We start from the raw sequence: 20,643 nt of genomic DNA, 5'->3' as shown, positions 1-20,643 counted from the left end.
CCCTTTTCCTGTCTCTTTCCTCGGAGCAAAGCACCTAGATGCAATATGCCCCCCCTTTTCACAATTAAAACAGGTCAAGCCCGAAAATCTCTGGCCGTCTTGCCTTTCCCCCTCAATCTTACCACTTGCTCCCAACAGGACCTCTGCCTCAGCCGACGGGCTCTCTCGATCGTTCCCACGGTCTCTCTGGGAACTTTTATTTGAGGAAAACTTTGTCTTGTGGGTTAGGGCATATTCATCTGCGAACCTAGCAAATTCTGAGATGGATTTATTCGGCTTCTCATTCAAATACATCCGGATATCCTCCGAAACACAACCTTTAAATTCCTCAATCAGAATTAACTCTCTGAGACGCCAATAATCCTCGTCCACTATTTCTGCGGTGCCCCAACGGTCCAAGAGCACACCCTTCTCATATGCAAACTCGGTATACATCTGATTCCACCCTTTCTTTAAATTTCTGAACTTTTGTCTATACGCTTCAGGTACTAGTTCATAACTCCGGAGAATGGCCGCCTTTACTTTGTCATAACTCTCCTCCTCTTCCTCCTCCATGGACAAGGCCATATATGCCCGCTGTGTCTTCCCTTTTAACACACTTTGTAACAACGCCACCCACTGTTCTCTGGGCCACTTCTGATTCACGGCCACCTTTTCAAAAAGCAAGAAATAACTATCAACATCCGTCTCCTCGAACGGAGGTACTAACCTCAACTCCCGACTAACATTAAACCGCTCCTCTCGGTCTGACCCCTGAACTCGTTGCTCTTGCCTTAACTTCTCCATCTCCAAGTCATGTTTCCTCTGTTTCTCTGCCTCCCTCTCCTTCTCGGCCCTTTCCTTCTCCTTCTCAGCTCTTTCCTTCTCCTTCTCAGCTGCTTTCAGCTGTTTTAACTGAAGTTCATGCTCTCTTTGCTTCTCAGCTCTGTCCTGCTCCCGTTTCACCTCTAACTCCTTTAGCTGGAGCACGTGCTCCCTTTCTTTCTCAGCCCGGTCCCGCTCTAACTCCTTTAGCTGGAGCTCATGCTCCCTTTGTTTGTCGGCCCTTTCTTTCTCCTTCTCAGCTGCTTCCAACTGCTTTACCCTAATTGCATGTTCCAACCTTAATTTCTCCAACTCTAACTGAGCTGTCCCACTAGCTCGTACCTTTTCAGGGATATTTTCCAATACCTCAGCTGTAAACACATTCTTCCCAATATAATTCTGAGTTATTGCCCTTCGCACCTCCCGCTTTTTCATTGACAACCTCACCTCTGCGAGGTTTAACCCCTTCGCCAAATTTATCAAATCTGATTTGGTGGCCGCCTCTAGCGCCTCCAGAGTCGGGTTTTCTATAAATTCACCCACGTCCATCTTTGCTGGTTTCCCGTCTGGCTACCTGCGTAACCAGATCCAAGTTTGGACTTACAAGCCCGATTCACTGGCTCCCCAATTTGGTATCAAATCTCGAGACGAGAACCCCAATTGTTACGTACCCCGTAACTGGGTCACTTACCAGCAAAGGTAGAGAGGTCCGTTGAAGTCTGATGGTACTAATTTTAACAGTATTTATTAGTAAAGATTCACAAAAATAATATCAATGCAAACATACAGATAATATACGTTGTCAATACTAAATCTAAAGGTGCGGGTATAATAATAATCAATAAGAAATAAGCTCTATCGTTGTCTAGGGGATAATGAATTGTCCAATGGAAATGTACAGTTCACTGCAGTTCCACAAGCTGCCGTCTTTTGGTTGTCGCTGTGTTGTACTTTGTTGGAGAGAGAGTGAAATAGGAATAGAATGGGAACAGTTACCCTGCGGGTTTTCCAACCTTTATGAGTTCGATCCGTCGGAGTCTCATTGGGGATGGCCGTTCACTTGTGGCCTCTCCTTTAGCTAAAGCCGTTCTTCCGTGGTAAGGCCGCCAATCCCAGGCAAGGGAAGGACACACACGAGCCCCCCACCGGCTATCGCTCTTAAATGCTGTCACAGGATTTCTAGCGTGTCTTCTGGTGCGTCTGAGGGGCTGTTCCCGCAGACCCTCTTTTTATCCTGACTCACAGGGGCTCAGGTGTCAATCAGGTTGGGGATGATGCAATTCTTCCACCAACCTCCTCCTTGGTTCATTGCCTGGGGCGTCGATGCATCGTCCAGGATGCAATACACAAGTCCGTCTCCAAGAGACAATAGCCGGCATCAATGGGTCCGCCTCGCGGAGGCCAAGGCACATTCCAACGCCTTGTGGATTCGGCATGTCTTTCTCTCATTTCCTGTGTCTCCTGAATTGACTCAATAGTGATCTTGCGATTCTCACAAAGGAGGGAGCTACCCCCGCACCCTTCGGCCCCTCAGAGCTGTGGTACATTCATAACAGCATGCAAAGTGAGAGATGAAGAGAACTTTTTGAAAACCTTGTCCATTCACCCTGTGTTCAAAGCTGCTTTTGAGAAGGTGCAGGTTCCTCCTAAGCAGGATGATGAACAGAAACAAGGAACTGTGCAGTACAACCAGTCTAAACCTGTCATGTTATGTCCTGGAGGAGTAGCTTTGATGACAGGAACCCCCAAATTTCCCGTAATGTCCAAGGAATGGAAAAGGAGATTATGTTGGGATGTGAAGATGTGTTTTCTACTGGCAAGTAGAAAACTCCTTGGTTACTCCAGAACTAGTTACCGCATTATTAGAGTGACCGAGGACACCGCTTTCCAAAACAGGTCTCACAGGTTAGCACCAGGGGAGGTTGAAAATGTTTGGCAGCACCTGGTTAAACTGAAGGAAGTTAAATTCAGTCATGGAGCATGAGGACGTGACTATTTTTGGTGAGGGAGATGTAATGCCCTGGCTAAGATTTTTGCTGCTACGCTGTAGGTATTTATTTTAGCAGTTCTGTAAGAACTGTCTGATCGGCTTTTAGAATGTTTGGGCTTGAGCTAAAGATACGGAGCTATGTTGTTCAACTTGGGAATATTGTGTCGGCAAATCAGGAATTGGGAGATGGTTCTAGGGAACGCTGGGCGGAAAGGTTTTTGTGATTGACACTGTTATGGGTCTAAGTCTTTTTCACGGGAGCTGGGAGAAGACGGGAGGGAAGATTGCTGAGGATGCCGTTCCTGTTACACAAGCTGTTTTGTGCAGATGAATGGCTTAAAGAGGGAGGACCGATACTCCCGTGGGGGAGCCCGTTTGTTCGAGATGGATTTTGAGTGACGTTTGGAGTGTGGTGTGTGCTTTCCTGCAGACTGTGGGGCCAGCACGTGAGCTACAGGCAACTTCAAGATGACCTCCAACTATGTACCCATTTGGACTGGGTTTACTATAATAGACCCTTTTCTTTTCTTTTTCCTACTAACTTCGATAAAGCTGAAATTTATAAATATACTTTCTTTATAATTAAATACAGTGGAAGATCTGTTACTTCTTGCTGGTAGCTAATTGTTTTAGGGCAGTAATTACACAGCATTCACACAGTTTGGGGTTCAGGTGGTCAAAATGTCCCAGCTTCCCGGTCTTGTTGGGACCCAGTCATACCGACCCTCGATTTACGGAGTTTGAGAAAGGCGATTTGCTCACAGCTGAGCTCAGTTGCTGTTAGTGAGGTGCTGTTGAGCCGAGAGACGCCCGATGAAAAGGGGTTTCATATCAATGACATTTCAGCTGTGCTGAGTCACACAGTTATGAGTGTAGAGTGAATTGAACAGTGGGCTAAGCACACATCCTTGAGGTGCTCCAGTGTTGATTGTCAGTGAGGAGGAGATGTTATTTGTGATCCCTACAGTCTGTGGTCTTCCAGTGAGGAAATCAAGGAGCAGTTGCAGAAAGAGGTACAGAGGCCCAGGTTTTGGAACTTGTTGATTAGAACTGAGTGTATGATTGTGTTGAATGTTGAGCTATAATCAATAAACAGCAGCTTGACGTAGTTATAACAATTGTCAAATCAAATTAAATTTAATTATCATTCAGACCATACATGAATACAGTCGAACAAGACAGTGTTCCTCTGTGGTCTAAGTGCATAATATACATTCAGAATACTGAGAGAGAGAGAGAAAAACACACACACCGTTAGACAAGAAAACACATGTATAGTCCAAGTCCCTGAGTGATTTGCAAATTGATGGTACAGCTTCCGGCAATCCAGCCTATTCCACCACTGGAGGGCAGCACTGACAGGAGAGGCCAGCTCCTAACAGAGTACATACTCCACGCTGCACCACCTCCAGGATCGTCTCATCTGGACTGCAGCAGCAGCCAAGCCCACTTGAGGCACTGTCTGTGTGCCAACCAAGGCCACGTAGCTGCCTCATTGCCTGTCTTACCACCAAACAAAGGAAACAGGCCTTTGGCATCTCACATTACCAATGTCCAACAGGGTCTTGCGAACCCAAGAGAACTGTCCAAGACACTCACAGTTACACTGCACACTGCTTTCGTGCACCAACTTCGATGACTTTGAGTAGCAGGCAGCAGCACAGTCTGCACACAGGTCAGCTTCTCCTAACCTTCACCCGGCCCCTCCACCGGCCTGCCCTCCGCTGGCTTCCCCACCACCCTGCTGGCCCGCTAGATTCCCCTCTGCTGGGCCCCTCTGCCGGCCTCCCCTCCGCCAGCTTCCCCTCCACCCAGCCAGTCCGCCGGATTCCTCTCTGACAGGCCCCTCCCCCAGCTTCCCCTCCGCCGGGCCTGTCCGCCGGCCTCTCCTCTGCCAGATCCCCCTCCGCCCGGCCCGTCCGCCGGCTTCCCCTCCACCCGGCCCGTCCGCCAGCTTCCCCTCCACCCAGCCGGTCCGCCAGCTTCCCCTCCACCCGGCCCATCCGCCAGATTCCCCTCCACCCAGCCAGTCCGCCGGCTTCCCCTCCACCCAGCCGGTCCGCCGGATTCCCCTCCACCCGGCCCATCCGCCAGATTCCCCTCCACCCGGCCCGTCCGCCGGATTCCCCTCCACCCGGCCCATCCGCCAGATTCCCCTCCACCCAGCCGGTCCGCCAGATTCCCCTCCACCCGGCCCATCCGCCAGATTCCCCTCCACCCGGCCCATCCGCCAGATTCCCCTCCACCCGGCCCGTCCGCCGGATTCCCCTCCACCCGGCCCATCCGCCAGATTCCCCTCCACCCAGCCGGTCCGCCGGATTCCCCTCCACCCGGCCCGTCCGCCAGATTCCCCTCCACCCGGCCGGTCCGCCGGATTCCCCTCCACCCGGCCCGTCCGCCAGATTCCCCTCCACCCGGCCCGTCCGCCGGATTCCCCTCCACCCGGCCCGTCCGCCGGATTCCCCTCCACCCGGCCCGTCCGCCGGCTTCCCCTCCACCCGGCCGGTCCGCCGGCTTCCCCTCCACCCGGCCGGTCCGCCGGCTTCCCCTCCACCCGGCCGGTCCGCCGGCTTCCCCTCCACCCGGCCGGTCCGCCAGATTCCCCTCCACCCGGCCGGTCCGCCGGATTCCCCTCCACCCGGCCCGTCCGCCGGATTCCCCTCCACCCGGCCCATCCGCCGGGCCCATCCGCCGGATTCCCCTCCACCCGCCCCGTCCGCCAGCTTCCCCTCCACCCGGCCCGTCCGCCGGATTCCCCTCCACCCGGACTAACATCTCCAAACAACGAACAGATCACTGACGTGGTAGACCTCTGGAATGGTTGTTCTTTGAGTACAGTATAGTCTTACGATCATAAAAAATCCGGTTTGAAAGTTAAGTGCACCTATGGGTGGCACCTGAGAGGTCACCGCATTGAAACGCGCTGACATCTTACCAGAATTGCCTTGTCAGGTGCTTGAAGTCCGAGTGGAAATTCAATTAGTTTGGATCTGTTGAAGACCTGTTGCAGGGGATCCAGGTCTTTGCTTAGGCAGGATTTTATTCTAGCCATGACCAATCTCTCAAAGCATTTCATCATATTAGATTTCAATGCCACAGGGTGATGGTCGGTGAGGCAGCTCACCCTGCTCTTCTTGGGCACTGGTATGATTGTTGCCCTTCTGAAGCATCCGACTGCAACAGTAAAAGATTGAAGATGTCCTTGAACTCTTATGCCAGTTAGTTGGCACAGGTTTTCATTTCCCTGCTAGGTACGCTGTCGGGGCCTGACGCCTTACAAGGGTTCACCTTCTTAAAAGATGTTCTGATGTCGGCCTCTGAGACAAAGATCACAGGGTCACCAGATGCTGCAGGGATTCACAGAGGCCCAGTAGCTGATTCTTCTGCTTTACTGTTCTATGTTGTAACAATATTTAATGAGCTCTAAAGGATAAAAGAAGCTATTCTGATATTGGGGGATTTGTTAGGCACTACTAATTACAAGAAATAAAACTGAGAAATCTCTTTTTAAAACCAGACATACGAGCTACAGATGTTACAGAGTAAAGCCTAGAGGATATTATTATTACTTGGTGCATCAAGTACATTTTTTATTGTGTTAAATTAACATTTGGCTTACATTTTAATTAATATTTCCAATTTTATGCAAATAAAACTGTGAAATACAAAGCATTTTGAGGATAATTTGCTCAGCAGCAAGAAAAAGCATTTAAATGGGATGAATGAAATGCTCTTAATTTTTCATTGTAACATAAAAGATGTTGATTTTAATTGTTTTCCCTGGGTAACGTACAAAAGCCAAACATTGATTCATCTTAAGCTTTTGTGATGGAGGATATCAATCTCATTCATTCCATGAATAGGACAGAGGGTGAAACAACAGTACTTTTTAACTTTTGAAGTGATTTCCTGAAATTCTAGAGTACACTTTAGAAAATCAACAAGGATTAGCTAACATTAAGATTGAATAAACTGAGGTTTTTTTTTTGAACTTTTTAAAATGGTAACAATATAATAAAGCTATACTTTTTTCTTTCAGATACTTTGAAAAGCAATTTGACTTGGCAGAAGCAACTAAATTACCCATGTTTCTACACTGCAGAAATTCATCTGCAGAATTTTTAGGTATGATTTGAAAAATCAAAGTAAGGTTTCTTTGATAGATAGATACACCATGCCTAGTCCTTGTCCTTGATTTGCAATTGCTTGCTGATGCGTCTGGCGGGCACTGTTGTTACTGCATTGACAGGGTTCACTTTTGTTTCTGATACGGATGTATTTCTAATTTTAAATTAATTGGATTCATAAATTGTGTTTATTTATTATCAATTCATTCTTAATTTCTCTAAGGATTGTATTCTCCTGAATTTTTAAATATTTATACATTTAAACCCTGGCAATAATACACTTACTGCCATGTCTAATTACTCTATGTGCTTTACAAGGTAATTACGTATTTTGGATTTGAAGAAAAGGCTAGCACCTTTTCTGAAAAACATTACTGCACTTGTTGAATTTTGTTACTGGCAGAATTCATGGTTATTTTGTTCTTGCCAGTCCATAGTAATTGAGTTAATTTTCACAATTTGCTGTGATGGTATTTGAATTCATAATTACTGAGCTATACTCCAAGAATATGACTACCAAGCTTATTTTTTTCATCCATGCAAAATTGCCATATTTTTAATTTTCCAAATACAGGTGTTATGTTCCAAACTTATAAAAACATCTTTCAAAAGTTGTTAGTCTTTGTCAGATTACTCCATTTTTGCACTGGCAGTACAATTTCAGAATTGGCATGATCATAGATGTGATACCTTATATTTTGAATTATTGTTATTCTTGTCTCTCTGGTTCTTCTGTGTTTCTTTGTATCTTTTTGAGTAGTCATTCTTTTGGAATGGATGAGAATTTATTATAAACCATCAAAATGGCGTGATACCATACGCTACACTTCAGTGGGAGAGGAATAGGAAAATCAAAAAGCTATAAGGATCTAACTAAACCAGGCAGGAAACTAACTAAACCCAACAACATACCATATGAGTAAGGAAATATAATTCTGGATGGTAAAATCACTGTCCAATTAGATAAAGGGGAGAAATATGGGAAAAGAGTCTTAACAGCTTTTTGTTTAATACAATTGAAAACTGAAGGAAATTGTGAAATTTCCAATGCCCATGAGTTAATTAGGTAGTAAATAATATTTATCATGCAGTTAAAAGGCTATGTGAAATCAAAGGCCAACCCAATGAAACATTCCTGGTTTGTATCTTCCTTGCAAGCACAAGAATATCAAACCATTTAATTTATTTGAATGATGAATCACTTTCATACCATTTTTGCACAGTGGACTGGTGCTGTCAGATAAACATAGATTTATAGAGTCATACAACATGGGAACAGTATTTGGCCAAACTGATCCATGCCAACCGAGATGACCATCCATTTGCCTGTATTTGGACCATAAACTTATAAACCTTTCCTATCCCTATACCTGTGCAACTGTATTTTGAAAGTTCTTATTGTGCCTGCCTCAACTACTTCCTCTGGCAGCTCAACCACATGTATCACCTTAAATTTCTAACAAAAAATGCCAGTCAAGATCCTGTTAAATCTTCCTCCTCTTGCCTTAAATCTATGTCTCTACTTCTTGATTCTTCTGTTGACCATTCATCAATGGAACTAGGTTAGGAAACTCACTATGCAACTCTTAATTAACCGTAGCTTGCACTTTATTGTCACTGCCCAAACAACAACGTAACTATTGTGACCCCAGGCCAACAACTTAGAACATGAATTCTGCTGTTCTCCCTGTACCAATACTCATTCAGACCACTTGCCCAAATTCTAATACCAAAACGGGGTCTCCCATTGGGCAGATGATCGATCCTTCTTCCAGCCCCTGGCATGGGGGTTCTTCCTTGAGATGGTGAATCTCTGATAGAAGTTATCACTATCTTGTACCCAAAAGCCTCTGCTTTTATGTTCATTCCTTACTAGTTCAAATGTTACATTTCAATGTTATTGGCAATGGGTCATCTGGCCAATGTTATTGGCTATGGGTCATCCAAGCCAGCATCAATTTATTGCCCTACTTCTGCAAGTGAGAACTGACAACTGCTAATTTATGGCTCTCTGTTCTCAATCAGTAACCAGCTCGGATCACACAGGCAGACACAGACCCCAACATTCACAAACTTGCATGTTAAATCCAACCAAAGAACACTTCACAAATAACTTCTTATTTGGAAATTATCTCAAGTTCTGCAGATTACCTGGGGCATCATTGTGTCCACTTTAAAACTTAATCAAGCCAAGCAACTTCAGTCCACAAAATGGAGGATGTAGAGCAATGGCTGCCTGCATATCCATCAACATCATGGCAAGAACAGAGACAATTAGTTTGTTTGCTTCCACTCTCCTTAATCCATTCAAGTTTTTCGTTTCCTTAATTTAATTTCTCCATGCTGTCTGAAGAAGAAAAGATTTGAGTGCATTCTCTCTATCTATGCCATCATGGTTTAATATACTTCTTTAAAACCATAATACATAGAAGCAGAATTAGGCCATCTGGCCCATCGAGTCTGCTCCGCCATTTCATCATGTCTGTTCCATTTCCCTCTCAACCGTATTCTGTCAACCATTTCCCTCTCAACCTGGATGAGGAAGTGAAGGGATGGGTTAGTAAGTTTGCTGATGACACAAAGTTGTGGATAGTGTGGAGGGCTGTCAGAGGTTACAGTGGGATATTGATAGGATGCAGAACTGGGCTGAGAAGTCGCAGATGGAGTTCAACCCAGTTAAGTGTGAAGTGGTTCATTTTGGTAGGTCCAATATGATGGTAGAATATAGTATTTATGGTAAGACTCTTGGCAGTGTGGAGGATCAGAGGGATCTTGGAGTATGAGTCCATAGGACGCTCAAAGCAGCTGCACAGGTTGACTCTGTGGTTAAGAAGGCGTACAGTGTATTGGCCTTCATCAATTGTGGAATTGAATTTAGGAGCCAAGAGGTAATGTTGCAGCTATATAGGACCCTGGTCGGACCCAACTTGGAGTACTGTGCTCAGCTGTGGTCGCCTCCATAGAAAGGGTGCAGAGGGGATTTACAAGGATGTTGCCTGGATTGGGGAGCATGCCTTATGAGAATAGGTTGAGTGAACTCGGCCTTTTCTCCTTAGAGCGATGGAGGATGAGAGGTGACCTGATAAGAGGCGCATAAGATGATGAGAGGCATTGATCGTGTGGATAGTCAGAGGCTTTTTCCCACAGCTGAAATGGTTGGCAGAAGAGGACACAGGTTTAAGGTGCTGAGGAGTAGGCACAGAAGAGATGTTAGAGGTAAGTTTTTTTACTCAGAGCGGTGAGTGCGTGGAATGGGCTGCCGGCAATGGTGGTGGAGGCAGATACGATAGGGTCTTTTAAGAGACTTTTGGATAGGTACATGATGCTTAGAAAAATAGAGGGCTATAGGTAAGCCTAGTAATTTCTAAGGTAGGGACATGTTTGCCACAACTTGGTGGGCTGAAGGGCCTGTATTGTGCTGTAGGTTTTCTATGTTTCCTGCCTTCTCCCCGTAACCTTTCATGCCTTGCGTAATCAAGAATTTATCAGCTTCTGTCTTAAATACAGACAATGATCTGGTCTCCATAGCCACCTATCGCAACAAATTCCACAGATTCACCACCCACTGGCTAAAGAATTTCCTCCCCATCTCTGTTCTAAATGGATGTTCTTCTATTCTGAGGCTGCACCCACTGGTCCTACACCTCCCCACTATAGAAACCATTCTCTCCACATCCACTCTATCTAGGGTTTTCAACATTGGATAGGTTTCAATGACATCACCTCCTCCTCATTCTTCTAAATTCCATCAAGTAAAGGCCCAGAGCCATCAATAGCTCCCTGTAGAATAACCCTTCCATTCACAGAATCATTCTTGTGAACCTCCTCTGAAACCTCTCCAGCATTAGCACATCCTTTCTTAAATAAGGGGCCCAAAAGTGCTCATAACATTCCAAGTGAGGTCTACCAGTGTCTTATAAAGCCTCAGCACTCAGCATTACATCCTTGCTTTTACATTCTCGTCTTCTCGAAATGAAGGCTAACATTGCACTTGCCCTCCTCACCACTGACTCAATCTGCAAATTAACCTACATGAGGATTCTCAATTCACTTTGCACCTTGGATATTTGATTCTCTCCTTGTTTAGAAAGTAGTCTATGCTTTTATTCCTTCTACTAATTGCATGACCATACACTTCCTGACACTGTATTCCATCTGCCACTTCTTTACCTATTCTCCTAATCTATGTCAGGGGTATCCAACCTGGGGTCCATGGCATATAAAAAGTTGGGAACTCCTGCAGCCTCCCTGATTCCTCAACACTACCTACCCCACCACCTATCTTTGTATCATCTGTAAAGTTGGCCACAAAGCCATCAATTCTGTCATCCAAATCTTTGACGTATAACATACAAAGAAGTGGGCCCAACACTGATCCCTGTGGAACACCACTAGTCACTAGCAGCCAATCAGAAAAATCTCCCTTTATTCCCACTCTTTGCCACCTACCAATCAGCCAATGTTCTATCCATGCCAGTATCTTTCCTTTAATACCACGGGATCCTACCTTGTTGAGCCTCAAATGTGGCACCTTGTCAAAGACCTTCTGAAAATCCAAGTACACAACGTACACCAGTTCTCCTTTGTCAAAGAATTTCAACAGATTCGTCACGCAAGATTTTTTCTTAAGGAAAACTGTGCTGACTTTGGCCTATTATCATATGTCTCCAAGTTTTCAAAACCACATCTTTAACAATCAACTCCAACATCTTTCAAACCATTGAGGTCAGGCTGAGGCCTATAATTTCCTTTCTTTTACCTCCCTCAATTCTTGAAGAGTGGAGTGACATTTCTAATTTTCCCATCCTCCGAAACCATGTTGGAATCTATTGATCCTTGAAAGATCATTACTAATGCCTCCACAATCTCTTCAGCTACCTATTTTAGAACCCTGGGGTGTAGTCCATCTAGTACAGGTGACATCTACCTTCAAACCTTTCAGTCCAAGCACCTTCTCCCTAGTAATAGCAACTGCACTCACTTCTGTCCCTGACACTCTCGAACTTTTAGCATATTGCTAGTGTCTTCCTTGGTGAAGACTGATGTAAAATACTTAATCAGTTCATCTGCCATTTCCTTGTTCCCAATTACTATCTCTCCAGCATCATTTTCCAGCAGTCCAAAATCTACTCTCGCCTCTCTTTTTTCACTCTTTATATATCTGAAAAGAAAAGTTTTGATATTCTCTTTGATATTATTGACTATTATACCTTTATATTTAGTTTTTCCCTCTTTATGTTATTTTTAGTTGTCTTCTGTTGGCTTTTAAATGTCTCTCAACCCTCTAACTTTCCACTAATTTTTGCTGTATTATATGCCCTCTCTTTTGCTTTTATGTTTGCTTTGACTTCTCTTGTAAACCGTGGCTGACAAGGGAATAACACTTCCCTTGTTATCCTGCTTTCGAATATGTCCTCTACTTTGGGATGTATCTATCCTTAGCCTTCCAAATTGCTCCCGGAAACTCCACCCACTGCTGCTTTGCCATTATCTCTACCAGTGTCCCCTTCCAATCAACTATGGCCAGCTCTTCTCTCATACCTCTGTAATTCTCTTTACTGCACTGTAATACGGCTCCATCTGACTTCAGCTTCTCCCTTTCAAATTGTAGCTGATCACCCTTCATTCTCTATTCCCCAAGGAAACGTGTCCTAACCTGTTCAACTTCTCCCTATATCTCAATTTCTCAAGTCATAGCAATGTCGTTGTAAATCTTTCCAGCACTTTCTTCACTTTAGTAATATATTTCAGATAGCAGGTTAATCAAATCTGAACACTATACACTAGTTGCTGCCACACCAGCATCTCTATCAATGCACCATAACCTAACAATTTCTATACTCAATACATTTAATGTATAAATACTTTAGACATAATCTGTAATAAAATTCTCAACAATTCCCTCTGTTTCATTTGTAGATATAGCGAAGAGAAATATGGATAGATGTGTTGGAGGCGTGGTAAGTGCTTATATATATACTCTACCTATTATGGAGAATTAGCATGATTTGTACCTGTAATCAAATCTCACCTGATCTCTGTTATGCAAAATGGCTCACGAGATCCGCACAGAATCTTACTGATTTAATAAGAGGAAATCTAGAATTCACTTAAGTGAAATATACATATTGTAAAGTAATACTATGAAGTAAATTTTACATTGACTTGTCATGTGAACTTTATCATGAACGTTTGCCTCTTAGAACAAGCAACACAATGAAAGTTAGATGAACTTGTAACAACAAGTCCACTCTGGCAGATCACCACCTGCATAGGGAATTTATCCTCTAGAATATGGAGCCATTATCAATCGCTAATTTCACTTCACACAACCAAGTGTGTTCATTCATAATTTAAGCGGGCATTTGAGTCAATCACATTGGTACATTTGGCAAATTTCCTTCCCTGAAAGATATCTAACTTTGATAGAGACTGATCCTGCTTGTATTCTGCTTATCCCAGTCCATAGTTTTTACTTGCTATTCACTTTAGTAAATAGGGAACTGTGAGCTGTTGAATTAATAGAAACAGTGCACATAACTCCAGCTATTTAATTTCTGTGTATTTCTGTATTAGAATCATAGAAACATAAGACATAGGAGTGAATTAGGCCATTCAGCCCATCGAGTCTGCTCCACCACTCCATCATGGCTGACCCTGGATCCCACTCCCCTTCCTTCTCGCCATATCCTTTGATGCTGTGACTGATCAACTTTCACCTTAAATATACACACAGTCTTGGCCTCCACCACAGTCTGTGGCAGAGCATTCCACATATTTACTACTCTCTGGTTAAAAAAATTCTTCCTTACCTCTGTTCTAAAGGGTCACTCCTTAATTTTGAGGCAGTGCCCTCTAGTTCTGGTTACCCCCACCATAGTAAACATCCTCTTCACATCAACCCTTTCTAGTCCTTTCAAGATTCAGTGGGTTTCAATGAGATTCCCCCGCATTCTTCTAAATTCCAGTGAGTACAGGCCCAAAGCTGCCAAACGCTCCTCATATGCTAACCCCTTCATTACCAGAATCATCCTTGTGAACCTCCTCTGAACTCTCTCCAATGACAACACATCCTTTCTGAGATAAGGGACCCATAACTGTTGACAGTACTCCACGTGCACCCTCACTAGTGTCTAATAAAGCTTCAGCATTATAAGACCTTAAGACATTGGAGCAGAATCAGGCCATTTAGCCCATCGAGTCTTAACCCCATTCAATTCTGGATGATGCAACCTGTAAATTAACCTCCTGGGAGTCTTGCAGAAGGACTCCTAAGTCCCTCTGCATCTCTGAAGTTTGAACCTTCTCCCCATATAGGTAATAGTACACACTATTGTTCCTTTTACCAAAATGCATTATTATATATTTCCCAACACTGTATACCATCTGCCACTATTTTGCCCATTCTTCCAATTTGTCTAAATCCTGCTGCAATTGCATTGCTTCCTCAGCACTACCTACCCCTCCATCTATCTTTGTATTATCCACAAACTTTGTCACAAAGCCATCAATTTCATTATCTAAGTAATTGACAAACAATGTGAAAAGCAGTGGCCCCAATACTGACCCCCGAGGAACATCACTGGTCATTGGCAGCCGACCAGAAAAGGCCCTCTTTATTCCCACTCTCTGCCTCCGCTGTCCATGCCAGTATCTTTCCTGTAACACCATGGGATTTTGTCTTGTTAAGCAGTCTCATGTATAACGCCTTATCAAACGCCTTCTGAAAATCCAAGTAAATGACATCCACTACCTCTCCTTTGTCCACCCTGCTTGTTAATTCCTCGAAGAACTCTTAACAGATTTGTCAGGTACGATTTCCCTTTACAGAAACCATGCTGACTTTGACTTATTTTATTATTAGTCTCAAAGCTCATCCTTAATAATAGACTCCAATACTTTTCCAACCATTATAGGGCTAACTACCTATAATTTCCTTTATTTTGCCTTCCTCGCTTCTTAAAGAGTGCAGTGACATTTGCAATCTTCAGCCCAGATTGTTCCCATTTCAACCCTCCTCGTCCATGATGACTGATACTTATTTACTTTGATTCCATTTACTTAAATTAGGCCCATATCTCTATCCAAGTATCTGTTAAAATGCCTTTTAAACATTATGATTATATCTGCTTCCACCACCTGCTTTGGTAGTTTGTACCAAATACAGACAGACAGACATACTTTATTGATCCCGAGGGGAAATTGGGTTTTGTTACAGCCGCACCAACCAAGAATAGTGAAGAAATATAGCAATACAAAACCATAAATAATTAAATAATAATAAGTAAATTATGCCAAGTGGAAATAAGTCCAGGACCAGCCTATTGGCTCAGGGTGTCTGACACTCCGAGGGAGGAGTTGTAAAGTTTGATGGCCACAGGTAGGAATGACTTCCTATGATGCTCAGGGTTACATCTCGGCGGACCAGCCCATCCCATGTGTAGAAATATACCCCTCAAAACTTTTATTACTTCAAAACTTTTTAAAATTTTGCCTCTCACCTTAAACCTGTGCTTTATGAAGGGCAGATCTTGCCTAACAAGCCTGATAGAGTTCTTTGAGGAGGTGACCAGGCATATAGATGAGGGTAGTGCAGTGGATGTGATCTACATGGATTTTAGTAAGGCATTTGACAAGGTACCACACGGTAGGCTTATTCAGAAAGTCAGAAGGCATGGGATCCAGGGAGGTTTGGCCAGGTGGATTCAGAATTGGCTTTCCTGCAGAAGGCAGAGGGTCGTGGTGGAGGGAGTACATTCAGATTGGAGGGTTGTGACTAGTGGTGTCCCACAAGGATCTGTTCTGGGACCTCTACTTTTTGTGATTTTTATTAACGACCTGGATGTGGGGGTAGAAGGGTGGGTTGGCAAGTTTGCAGACGACACAAAGGTTGGTTGTGTTGTAGATAGTGTAGAGGATTGTCTAAGATTGCAGAGGCATTGATAGGATGCAGAAGTGGGCTGAGAAGTGGCAGATGGAGTTCAACCCAGAAAAGTATGAGGTGGTACACTTTGGAAGGACAAACTCCAAGGCAGAGTACAAAGTAAATGACAGGATACTTGGTAGTGTAGAGGAGCAGAGAGATCTGGGGGTACATGTCCACAGATCTCTGAAAGTTGCCTCACAGGTAGATAGGGTAGCTAAGAAAGTTTATGGGGTGTTAGCTTTCATAAGTCAAGGGATAAAGTTTAAGAGACACGATGTAATGATGCAGCTCTATACAACTCTAGTTAGGCCATACTTGGAGTACTGTGTCCAGTTCTGGTCGCCTCACTATAGAAAGGACGTGGAAGCATTGGAAAGGGTACAGAGGAGATTTACCAGGATGCTGCCTGGTTTAGAGAGTATGGATTATGATCAGAGATTAAGGGAGCTAGGGCTTTACTCTTTGGAGAGAAGGAGGATGAGAGGAGACATGATAGAGGTGTACAAGGTATTAAGAGGAATAGACAGAGTGGACAGCCAGCGCCTCTTCCTCAGGGCACCACTGCTCAGTACAAGAGGACATGGCTTTAAGGTAAGGGGAGGGAAGTTCAAGGGGGATATTAGAGGAAGGTTGTTCACTCAGAGAGTGGTTGGTGCCTGGAATGCACTGCCTGAGTCAGTGGTGGAGGCAGATACACTAGTGAAATTTAAGAGACTACTAGACAGGTATATGGAGGAATTTAAGGTAGGGGGTTATATGGGAGGCAGGGTTTGAGGGTCGGCACAACATTGTGGGCCGAAGGGCCTGTAATGTGCTGTACTATTTTATGTTCTGTGTTCAATTTTAGACTCTCCAGCTCTGGGAAAAATTTTTGACTATCCTATTTGATAATATAAACCTCTGTAATGTCAGCCAACAGGCTGCTCTATTCCAGTGAGAATAAACCCAGATAATCCAATCTCTTCTTATAACCACAGCCCTCTATTTCAGACAATAACCTGGTGGATCGCTTCTCCACTCTTTGGCACCGCATCATCCTTGAGGTGTTGCAGCATGACAGCCAGAACTGTACACAATCTACCAAGTGCAGTCTGTCAGGGATGATGAAACTATGGCACGCACAAAAATTGATATACCCAAAAATTTTGTTGGCACATGGCATGCAGTGCTGCCCTTCTATTCTTTAAACCCCACACATAATAAAAAGAGACATAATGATCATCTTTACTACCAGATAAAGCAGCAAATTATTTTTTTTACAACTTGAGAGCAGTGAGATATTTTCAGAGGAAATGTCTCCCACCAGCTAGATGGTTGTGAAACACATGATGCTGGATGATACCTTTTGAAATCCTCACAGATCAGGTGTACACATCAATATTGTGAAAGTAAATGGTTGAACCAGTTGACATCACTCTTGCTCTGTGTTTTTTCTTCTGTGGCTTGTGAGTGAATAATGGATATTCAGTGATGATAATGGCAAATATTGTATGCACTTTAGCACCTTGGTGAATATTTTTTTCACAATAAACATTTATATTAGAAAAAACTATGTTTTAAGATCATCAATTAGATATTAAATTGTTTACCTTTTCCATTCTATCTTGTTCACAACACTGTTTTCTGAGTACAATAACAATTTAGAAATGATGTTATTTTTCTATTGCCTCTCAAAGATTAATATTGATAACTTGTGAACAGATTTTCTAAAATGCTTCATTTATTTCAATCTGTCTCTTATACTTTTACTAATAGTAGAGCAATGAATAAGCAACAGAATTCAATCTTTTTTCCTTTTTAAAAAGTCTATAATTATTGTTCCTAACTCATTAATAAATAATAAATCTCTCCATTGCACACAAGTTTTTTTTTAGATTATTGCCAATTTGGGCACATGTTCTTAAGAGGGTTCGCCATCTCGGTCTAACCAGTGGTTTTGTACACTGTAAAATAGTATCCAACTCTAATGCCCACTTCCCTTGCTAATAAAGACTTTGAAATCTCTAATAAAGAAAATTCTTTTCTCGTCATCCTAATGACCTGCTTCCTCTTCTGAGGAGCTACAGATATGCAGCCCAAGGTTTTTGGTCATCATTGCTCCTAAAATCCCTGTCGTTTATTCTATGCTAGAATTTGACTTCCCAAAATGTTGATCTTTTATTGTCTTTTCTTTCTTTTAATCTCACTGTCTGTAATTTCTGCCTTGCTTTCTCATTTTAAACATTCTTGGAGGTCTTACTGATAACCTGTGCAATCTAATCAAAACTTGATTTTTGCTTCTGGTAATGTGATCTTGGTGTGCTACCTGAATCTGTAAGGGTGGATTCAGACTAACACATTCACACTAGTGTATGCTCTCTATCCTACCTGAAAATAATTATCACTTGATAAAGCCTGGAAATACAGGGTTAGTGTATTTTAAAAGTGACTTGTTAATTTCACTTAATTATTTTAGGTGCATTCTTTTGATGGCACAAAAGAAGAAGCTGCTGCCTTTCTAGAAATGGGCCTCTATATTGGAATAAATGGCTGGTAAATTTGAGTGCTACTATGAACTTGTAAATATTTGCAGTTTTTTCTCATCATGTTAGAAGCTAAAAAGTCTGTATTTTAATTGGTTTTATTCATCATTCTTTTGTTTTCAATATTAATATTTTTGTGGTCTAATCTAATATTCCTATAATTCGGAATTTTTGACATTTGTATGTTCTACCAAGCAAAGCATAAACATCTCTACTCTATTTCTACAATGTGATTATAGCTATTATCATAACTAGATCATTAACTTAAATATAATCTCTATCCCCATATATCTAAAATCGTACTAAAAAGATGACAATTTAAATTGTAAACCAATTCCAACAGATTCCAGCAAGAACATTTTTGAATTGACATTTGACCTAGTGAATTTTGGAGTTATGTACATGAAGGCCGCAAGAGCCAATGAATTATGACACTGGAGATGCTAATGAACCAGTTTACTGGAGGAAAACCATTTTACCAGGCTACTGTAGTTGTAAGGTGGATGGGAAATGCTGATGTAGTAAGCAGTAATTTTGAAGACGACTGACAGAAATTTGTTTTGAGACAATGAACATAATTCTGACTGAGGTTATTGTTTGGGTTTGAAAGGGGCAAAAACGAATGGATTCTTTGAGAAATGACAAGCATTACTAAAATGTCAGTTTTTCACCAATATATATAATTAAGTTAGGTGAAAAGTAGGGAGCTGTATTGTTAAGTGTGCTCGACTGAATGAAAGTGAATGCAGAGGGAAGTACACCAATTGGGTAAAGCACTGAAAGATGGTGTTCAACAAGGGAATGGTAAGTTCACTATTTTTGAAGTCCTCGAGTATCTGTCCCAGAATTCTGCATTTCAGTCTTCCCAAATGGTACTGGGGTGATATCATTACCTTTGCACTTAATAGCAAAACTGCCCTGAGCAAAATTAATGATGTCCTGTCTGGTAGCTGGGACTAACACGTAATGCTGTCAGTTAGATGTATGGGCAGTGTTACCTGTACACAGAGCAAGAACGACGTGATGTTTTTTACAGAATCATGTTAGTAACAGTACACATTGGGCACCTTATAGTCTAGAACTCCGAACTGGGAGAGAGGGCCCTCAGCACATTGGAGGCCCAATCGATTCATTGCGTGATCAATCAGCAGCACGTGCACATGCTACATTCTCACACTCAGCCGATACAGTTCAGGCACAAAGTAAGTGCTAGATATTAACAGCATACTAAATCATTTCTCAGGTCTTTCCAGCTGTCTAAGCTGACAACTTAGAAACTTCTGAATTCATTTCTTTGAATAATCTATTAGAAATTAAATAACTAAATTAAACAATTGTATTTTAAAAACACTCAAAATTAAAAGAAATTGAATCATTTAACCAAATACTGAAAAACATGAAAGCAAACTTAATGTATAAATTTTAATTAAATATCAAAATTTGATTTCATCTGTGGCAGCGCAAGCTGATGAAGCTTTCAACATCTCCCAGCATTTTCCTGTCCAGTGTAGTTAGGGGATCTCGTGCTCTGCTTATCATTTGAATCACCATCTAGATGTGAGATGCTGAAAAGATGCTTCCAGATATAATATTTGTATTGTTGTGCAAGTATAGAATCCATTGATTGAAAATAATGGGGGCTTGCGTCCCAGTTCTTAATCCATTGTGGTAGTATAGAGAATGAATGAAAAGGACTCCATTTTTTTGGCAGTAGAAAAATTCTAACAAGGTCATCAATCTGAAGTATTATTAACTGTTTGTCCACAAGAACTGCCTGATCTGATGAGTACTTCAGATTTTCAGCATCTGCAGCTTTTGCCTGTTCAAAGAAAATTAAAATGTAGCTAAGCTTGAGGCATACAGAGTCTGTACAGTTTGATGTAATTCATAATGAATAGATTATTCAACCCTCTTCCAGTCTGCTTTTAAAATCTTTTTATTGTTTACTGCCCCATTGCTGTCTTTCCCCTACACCTGGTCCTGATTCAGCAGTTCTTTCCTCTTTGCGATTTCAAGCTCGTGTTGGCTTCTCATCTGCCATCTATAAACCCTCTTAAATACAGCTCAGGTTATAAAGTAGCACATTAAACTCATAATAACATTTAGAAAACAATTTCTATATAGCAGATTAGGATCTATTTTAATTTGCTGTGGATGAGGGCGTAGTCAGCGAGGTTCATTCCCGAACTGACCTCAAGAAAATGATGAAATATTACAGTCCAGAGAGTTGCAGGGTTTTGATGTGGTGGCTCTTAATTAAGCAATGGCTACTTG

General features: G+C 42.5%; 1 protein-coding gene across 3 annotated transcripts in view; it reads left to right on the top strand.

The window, feature by feature from the left end:
• The window catches only part of tatdn1 (TatD DNase domain containing 1), a 76,096-nt gene that overhangs the window by 39,179 nt on the left and 16,274 nt on the right, over positions 1-20,643 (top strand). For all 3 annotated transcript variants that reach the window (XM_073043374.1, XM_073043393.1, XM_073043382.1), the window contains 3 exons: positions 6,834-6,919; positions 12,841-12,881; positions 18,303-18,379. In XM_073043374.1, coding sequence (XP_072899475.1) covers positions 6,834-6,919; positions 12,841-12,881; positions 18,303-18,379 — 204 coding nt within the window. The remainder of the gene's footprint in view (positions 1-6,833; positions 6,920-12,840; positions 12,882-18,302; positions 18,380-20,643) is intronic.

The sequence above is a fragment of the Hemitrygon akajei genome, chromosome 1 (genome assembly GCF_048418815.1).
Source record: "Hemitrygon akajei chromosome 1, sHemAka1.3, whole genome shotgun sequence".
NCBI lineage: Eukaryota > Metazoa > Chordata > Chondrichthyes > Myliobatiformes > Dasyatidae > Hemitrygon > Hemitrygon akajei.
Note: the sequence above shows the minus strand (reverse complement) of the source record. Positions and strands in the feature narration are given on the sequence as shown.